This window comes from Poromitra crassiceps (assembly GCF_964638095.1).
Source record: "Poromitra crassiceps genome assembly, chromosome: 4".
Taxonomy (NCBI): Eukaryota; Metazoa; Chordata; class Actinopteri; order Beryciformes; family Melamphaidae; genus Poromitra; species Poromitra crassiceps.
The window spans coordinates 42,377,295-42,385,740 of NC_139626.1; the positions used below are offsets into that span (position 1 = coordinate 42,377,295).

Below are 8,446 nucleotides of genomic sequence, written 5' to 3' on the forward strand. Positions count from 1 at the left end.
TCTTCACCACCCAAGTCAGCCAGGTCTGCTTCTTCACCCCCCAAGTCAGCTTCATCATCACCTAAAGTAGGTACCAGAAGATCGGGAGAAGGTACTCCACCTAAGCGTGCAGCTGAAACTGAAAACCAGAGATCACCAGTTGACTTGCTGTCTTTCCATGAAACCACTCCTCCAAAAAGGCGTGGCCGGCCCAAGAAGCTGGGACCACAGCTGGAAAAGAAAGTGAAGAGGCCAGTTGGTCGACCACGTAAGCAGAAGGCTCTTGATTCGGTAATTGGGGCAAATGCAGAAAAAGCAAATGTAGTTTCAGGATCTGACATGGAGGAGAATACAAACAAGAACCTCAAAATAACAGTAGTGTATGGGCGATCAAGGAGAAACAAACGAATGGTTTCTGAGGGCTTTGACCAGCTCCAAACAGAACTTCTTGCTCATGATGCTTGGCAAGCATTTGGCCAAAACAGTGACTTAAGCAGTTTAACGCCGGACTCTAATTCTAGCACTATCAAAGCCGCTTCAACAGAATGGTCCGAATTGAACTTGGTCAGACCTGTGAAAGAGTCTGCCCCTCATTCCAGCAGTAACATCAAATGTCAGAAGCTTGACGGTGCTTTGCCCATAAGGAAACCAGGGAGGCCTGCCAAAGTTAAATTCTCCGGAATCTCAGTCACCGTAACCACAGTATCTCCTAGACAACGCAAAATTCAGATGAATAGGGACGCTAGGCAGTCTCCAGAAACATTAGGTCACAAGAAAGCACTCCGACCAGTATTCAAATCTGCCAAAGAGCCCTGGACAATCAACCGTCAAGCCAGCGGTGACTGTAGTCCAACACAGGGGAGGATAGAGGCCAGGGGTGAATGTAGAGACCGACACTCAGATGGCCCTGTAGCAGTGCGTCACTCAGTGAGGGTGAGGAAGCCTTCAGTCTACCTGCTGCACTCTGTCGCCACCTCCACCTCCAGGTCCTACAGCCACAGCACGGCTCTGCTGCGGCGCTCCAAAAAACTTCTGCTCAACAAGGCCAGCAATGAAAGGAAGCAGGAGGAGGCTCACGCCGGTGTAGACGCCTCGGGGGAGAAACGACGGCCATTCGGACAGGAGAGGAAGCGCATCTGTAAGCACCTGAGCCGAATAGCAGGGGTGTCCGCAGACTCCATCTTTCCCCCAACAGAGACGCTAAAGTGGTGGGCACCATCAGCCGAGGAAGAGACATTCGGCCAGGAGCTTGCCAGGCGAATACGACTGGTCTCCGACACCTGGGTCTCCGATACTGTCGAGAACCAGGAAGAAGCGTCCTTTCGATCCAGGCCGAGTACTAAAGGAGCCAGCTCATCTGCCAAGAAGTCGAGACGTTCCTCTGTGGTTCGCATGCTGTTTGACTGCCCTCCTGATAAACCGAGCTCTTGTAGTATGCAACAGCTTTGCTCTTGGTTCATGCAGACGACAGAGACCCAGTCTCTTTCCATTGTCAAGCAGGCAAGCTCCCGTAACCCTTACGAACTCATGCACTACCCTCGCTCTGCCAACAGAGGAAGTGTCTGTCCTAGTCCCCAGGCAGAGCGACTCCGTAAACACATCAAGAAGTTTGCCAAAAGTGTGCCAAAGAGTCCCCGCCTTTACCACCAAGCCCACGAGAGGCTGAGGAACAGAAACAGTGTGTCATTCTCAACAGATAAAATCAAACGGCAACTTTTCACTCCCAGGTTTGCACCTGGCAGGCTCAACCAAGGATCCCCATGGTGGAGAGGCAGAGCTCTCGGCAAGTACCAGACCACTCTACTAAGGGCAAGGGCAAGGTTCCTGATACGGAAAGAAAGGGAGAAGTGGCCTAAAAGGCAAGGGAACAATCGGAAGGAATTAAAATGGAGGATAGCTGCGAGTAGTTTAAATGGTCATGTCGTCACTGGACCACAAGCAAGACATAAAGCATGCTCCCGATCGAAAACGGAACAGTCATTCGACTTGGACAACAGTTGTACCACCAGCTCTGCTGACCAAACTCAGGAGCCTATGGCTGTACCCAAAGAGCACAGACTCAGCTCTAAAGCCTGGAGTCCTGAGACACTGAAGGAATGCCGGGTGTTTCTGAGGAAAATCAACTCCCCCGACAACGAGTCAACTGAAGAGGAAGAGTGGGAATCCTGTACCGTGACACTGGACGATGGCTCACTTTCCACCATCCGCTTTGCACGGAGAGGAGAGCTGCTAGGGGTCGTTAAAGCTGTGAAAACTGAGAGGAAAAGGACAACCGCCTCGAAAGAGCCGACGAGTCCTGCAACAAAATCAAGCCAGGAGGAGGACGAGGTGCCGGTAGGGAGGCAAAAAGGCAAATATAAAAGTCCTGGGGTTGTGTCCACTGAACCACCACAACCACCACCTGCGAAAATGTTGAGACAATCGCGAATGAGGGGCCTCACCGGGCCAAGATGGTGTGACTTTGTGTTTGGTAACTACCCTGCTCCTATTTTTGAACATCACTAAAGTGGTCGTCTTTTATCAATCTTCAGTTTCAAATCACTACCAAGTCAACTTTTGCTCTCTCTTTTCTATCTGACAGAAAACTAACTGAAGTGTGAAGCCTCCTCCATCCTGGGAAAAAGACTGTGGTTAAACGTGGTGCCTTTGGACATTCAGCTGACCACGTAGACGGACCATCCCACTATGGTCCAGTCTTACACTCAGCAATTATGTAGCAGTCTAACTTAACAAAAGCTTGAGGTTGCACTATTTTTAACGAGCTCAAGTCCGTGGATATGTATGTACAGATTTTCTTTCTTTTTTTAATGTCAACTTGCCTTTCTCTCTGTTTGATCATGTATAGTAGAACAAATGAGCACGTCAAACTGGGATGAGTGCTTCTACAGTGTCAGAAAGGCTGTTTTGAATGAAGGACAAAGCTTGACTGCATAAGGGCAGTGCCATCTCCCTCAAGACATGATTAGGGCCAGGACCTTTTCCAGACAATTCCTTCATGTCTTGTCTGTCTCTTAAGGCTCAACCTGGAACCAGTAAGTTTGGGTTTTTGTTTATATATGTTTCCTTTCACTGCGTACACACCACAGATGCACAACTCCATAACATCACTTACAAGGTGAGTGTCTGTTTTCCATTTTACACAAAGAGTGACCCACACTAACAGTGGCACTGCTTTGATTCCAGCTTGGGAATATAATTTATTTGTTACCGTGTTTTTTATTTTTATTTTTATTATGCAGTTTGACAGAAAGCTTGTTAAAATTTGACTACAAAGAGGATCTGGGCCTTGTTTCCCATATCTTTGATTCTAAGATCACTGTTCCATTGTAAGCCATTGGACACAAACATACTTGGGTGAAAAGATCCATTGGAGCAACCAGGCCCTGATCAATAGGTGAGGAAAAACTCCACGCCCTAAACCAGGGGTGTCAAACTCATTTTAGCTCGCATACGACCCAATTTGGTCTCACGTGGGCCAGACAAAGAAAATCAATGCATAATGACTTAAGACATAACATCTCCATAACTTCTCCATCTCGTCCCGTGTCTTTTAGTGTAAACAATTACATGTATAAATTTTAAGAACATGTTTTCACACAGGGTTATCTCAACTGTCTAACTGCATTACAATTGACGGCAACTGCAATTCTCTATAGTCGAGGGTACTTGAAAATAGTGTATCATTTAGTGATGAATACAAAAAACATGAATAGGCTTAAATACCATTTGACTTGCTCCTGAAACATGGTACCTCTTAGCCTTCCCAAGTGCATCACATTGAATTCAAGGACTTCTCAGTTAAATGTTCACACTTTGCCAAGTCATCAATTGGGCTGGATTGGACCCTTGGGTGGGTCGGTTCTGGCCCCCGGGCCGTATGTTTGACACCCCTGCCCTAAACTGTATGTGTGTATGTGCCGTGGCTATAAAGTTGTGTACTCTTAGTTCCTTTTAAGTATAATTGAATTTTCAAACAGCCTCAACTCTGAAACACCATTGGCACAAACATACATGCTGTAAATGATAATAGTTTTACCCCCTACACCCCCTCGATATGCTGAGAGGTATGTTGATGGTGAAGAAAATGGCATTATGCAGTTGTAGAATGTAGATTCTCATTAATGTGTTGGTTTGTGGGATCTGTCTTGTTTGTGATTATATCTTCGTTGTTTTCACCCAAAGCATTAATACAATGTCAGATTTACCTGTTGCACTATTCCGTCTGAGATTATTAATCCCACTACTACACCCAATCCACCCCCATATTTTGCACATCCAGTCCCACTACCATCCCCTACTGTAAAACTAGAGAATCTATTAGGTGCAAACCGTGCAATACAAACCCAGGTGATCTATCAATATGTAGTAATTTATGTTGTTGCTGACAGACAAATGGATGTGATTGAACTGCAACTGTCACAAGTACTGATGGCTTGGAAGTTGGGATGCATCATACTTACGCTGCGCATCATACTTAAGTTGTTATAGCCATGTATTGTGATCCCCAAGGAAATTGCTATAGGACAGGGGTTCTCAAAGTCTAGGACTGTGGGCCTCCCCCAGACAAAGCTTGGAAAAAGGCGCCCCTCTCGTGCGCAATTCCTGGATGCCTATGGGATCATATGATCATTTGATCCCATAGGCTCTCAGCAATTTGACCAACATTGCATGATATTGCTGTTTGACATACTTCAGACTACACCAAATACATAAAAGGTTTATCTGAAGGCATGTCGTTTCTGATTCGGTGAAAGTGGAAAAAATAGTAAAATTCCACAAAATGATTTTATCTCTGAACTATCTACCCAAATCACACACATTTAGGCTATTCTATGTGATCTCCTTTTGATAATGAATGCCAACTATATTTTTTCACTTCCATTCAGAGCCTCCCCTGAAACTGCTTGGAGCCCCCCCTGGGGAGGCCCGCCTCCCACTTTGAAAACCCCTGCTATAGGAACATCCCATATATTCCCACCTGCTTCGTTCCCCAGAAAGAACAGATTCTTAATAGTCATAATTAGTTTTATTAAAAATGTCCAGACATTGTTAAAATGCAGGTGGGAGTAGTATTGCTGTTGTAAGTTTTTCTTAGGAGTTCCCGTTGTCTGCAGTAAGAGAAGCCTACCTCCACTGGGGCTCAACTAGGCCTACTTCTCTTTTGCTATCCAGCCATGTGCTAGACAGGGACAGAGTTGATCTGGAAAGTTAACACGAATCTTGGATCAATATTGTTTACCTGCCTTCCATTTAGAGGGCAAGTCCAAGATGTCTGTCTATAGGTCAAACCTTACACCTGTAGTGTCTTGTGTGCCTGACTGCCCTTGTGTGTATGTCATTATGGTTGCCATTTCAACACAGGAGGGGGGATGGCTCAGTCTTGTGACAGAAAAAAACATACCCCTCAGTTGAAGTCCCTGGTGCTAAACTTCTGTTGTATATTTTCGTTATAAAGTGTTTTTATACTGTCCATTACAGATGTAACAGAGTTGTCTGTGTCATTAGAACAATAAAGATTCTTTTGAAGTATTTATCAGGAGTTTAATATCATTTACACTGGACAGTGAAGTGTGTAAAATCCAGAAGCCACATCTCATTTGTGGACTAATGTCCATCTTTTAGTTTACACTGTTCAGTAGATGAAACTTGTACTATAGGGTGCTTGAGCAAGATCCTGCTACCTGCTAGACACCTGTAGTGACAAAGATGTCTAAAGTACTGCTCTGAGGTGACAAAGATGTCCAAAGTACTGCTCTGGGGCCTAGATCAGTGATTCTCAACCTTTCATATCATACCCATTTGATTAAAAAAAATCTCCCTCTGACCCACATCTTTTTATTATTTATGATTTTGGCATTTTTCTAAATTCTCTGATTGGTCTAACTTCTTGTAAATTAAATAACCATCAATTTGCTGGAACCCCCTCAAGGTCAGGGGCTCTTGGTGGACCCTGGACCCCACATTGCCATATGTCATATTTAATATCTGACACATTGATCACCTATTAGATACAACAGTCGCCAATAACGTCCTCTGACTATCAATGTTTTTGTTACACCCATCCCTGAAATATACCCATGGCTTCCTAACTACAGTATGCTGATTGAACAAGAATAGAGAATGTTTATAGTTATACAACTTATATTTTATTTAGGCAGTTAAAATGAACATGTAACAAAATGAACGATGAAAAGTTAACACTAGAAACACACAAACATGAAAAGGTAACGCTAGAAAAACAGAAACAAACGCACTACACAGAGGAAACATCCACTTACTAAATATAATTGAGAGATTATCCTGTAAATCAGGGCTGGTGTCAGTCCATTCAGGAGCTGAAAACAGATTAATTCTATTCAAAAATGTTAATTTGTTCTTCCACTTTTCCACCCTCTCATTGAACTTGAGTAATGCCATTATAAACATTTTGGCTAGTCATCTTATTGCGCCCACTGTGTGTGGACGTGGATGGGTTGGTGGGTGCTTGTGGGTGTGTGTGCAATATTTGTACCTTACAAAATATTTAATTTGTCCCCTCATATTTCTCTGGCATGTTTGTATGTTTATAGAACTGGCTGTGCCTTGAACGAGGGACCTGAACTGTTTTTTGTTTGGTACGTCTTCGTAACTGCAAAACCAATAAAGAATACAAAATATATATATTTTAAGTAGAGCTGCAACGATTAGTCAATCGACAGAAAATTAATCTCCCAACTATTTTTCAATAATCGATTTAATAATTTAGTATCGTTTTTTTTTTGTCTTCTAATAAACTGATTATCTTTGGGTTGTGGAATGTTGGTTAGGACAAAAGACGACATTTGAGGATGTCATCTAGGGCTGCAGCTATTGATCATTTTAGTAATCGAGTGTGCTACCGATTATTTTAACAAGTAAACGAGTAATCGGATAAGATTGCTGTTCAGGCTGAAAGCACAACGTAACGTTAGCAGAAGCAGTAGATACCGGAGGTGGAAACCCCACAGAGTAAAACATTGAACAAAAAGGAACAGATAACAACATAGCAGCCATACTCTGTGCTAGGATCCGGTAGCTACCCAAAAGCCCAAGATTACGGTACATCACTTGTCTTCTTTTGTCCTGACCTACAGTCCACAACCCAAATATAATCTGTTAAGTGTCATAGAAGACTAAAGAAACCAGAAAATATTCACATTTCCATCTTATTTTTTTTTAACTTAGTCTTAAATGATTATCGATAAAAAAAAAAGCTGACTTAATTTTCTGTTGATTAATCGATTCATCTACTGCTCCACTGGCCCTAACTCGACATGTTGGCCTCCTGGTTGATGAGTGCGGTGAGGTCCAGCTTTGTCTTCTCTAGCGCTGCAGTCTTGGTCCTCCGAGAGGGGCGCGTCGACATGGGAACAGCCTCTGGAACATTCTCAATCTCTCCATCACTTGGTAGCCAAGACAGAATGGAGCATAAGAATGTGAGTTGAAAGAAGGTGGGAATGTAAGACAGGTTATCAAATCAGGTAAATGGGTCAAACTCTGGTATGGTGTTATCAGATCCACCCCCCCTCTGTTTTCTCCCCAATTGTACTTGGCCAATTCCCGCTGCTGTCCTGGTTATTGCTCCACCCCCTCTGCCGATCTGGGGAGAGTTGTAGAATAGCACATGCTTCCCCCGATACATGTGCAGTCGCCAGCCATTTCTTTTCACCTGACAGCGAGGAGTTTCACTGGGAGGATCACGCGATATGCCCCCCAGTTCCCCTCCCCCTGAACAGGCAGGCCAGAGGAGGCAGTAGTGCAGTGACCAGGACACGTACCCATATTCTGCCTTTCCACCCGCAGACACGGTCCATTCATGTGCAGTGTTCCCACACTTTCAGAGACAAAATTCCAAAACCTTTCCAGGAGCTAGAATATAATTTCCATGACCATTTGCATGTACATAAAATGTGCATTGTAGCACCATGCCCTTCACCCCAAGACACTATATTCACCAGCATTCACATATAGTATTAAAGGAGAACTCCAATGAAAAACAATTTAGTCTGACAGTTATTGAGAGTTGATTTGAATTAAGTTGTGCACCAGTGATGTGACATTATTGGTCCACAACTTTGATTGAGTCAAATCAACTCTCAATAACTGCCAAACTACATGAATGCCTGCAAAACTGTTTACAGTTTTTGGATATGTGTGAGAGCATGTGCAAAAATAAATCAAAATAAATTGTTTTTCAGTGGAGTGTCCCTTTAAGCAATGACTTTAGACTTTAGTGTTTATAAAGAAAACTTCACAAAAATATAAAGATAAGACTTTAATTCTCTCATTTTTCATTACATCCATGATGCTCAAGATTAAAAATGAGCTGCATTGTCCAATCGTTCTACAATGTCCCGGTAGCTCAGTCCATGATTGGATCGTTCTACAATGTCCCGGTAGCTCAGTCCATGATTGGACCGAGATGTCTTCTGTGGCTCCTGATTGGAGA

The 8,446-nt window shown here is 43.6% G+C and overlaps 1 protein-coding gene across 1 annotated transcript; it reads left to right on the forward strand.

The window, feature by feature from the left end:
* Positions 1-522: 522 nt before the first annotated feature.
* Positions 523-5,447, forward strand: LOC310774473 (uncharacterized protein ENSP00000382790 homolog). The gene is made up of 2 exons (XM_083634548.1): positions 523-2,449; positions 2,561-5,447. Exons 1-2 carry the CDS (start codon positions 709-711, stop codon positions 2,566-2,568), a joined length of 1,749 nt encoding a protein of 582 aa, XP_083490674.1. The 5' UTR covers positions 523-708; the 3' UTR covers positions 2,569-5,447.
* Positions 5,448-8,446: the final 2,999 nt, after the last annotated feature.

Bases quoted from the DNA above. Each gene is read 5' to 3' on its own strand.
- LOC310774473 (XM_083634548.1), top strand. From the start codon at position 709: ATGAATAGGGACGCTAGGCAGTCTCCAGAAACATTAGGTCACAAGAAA.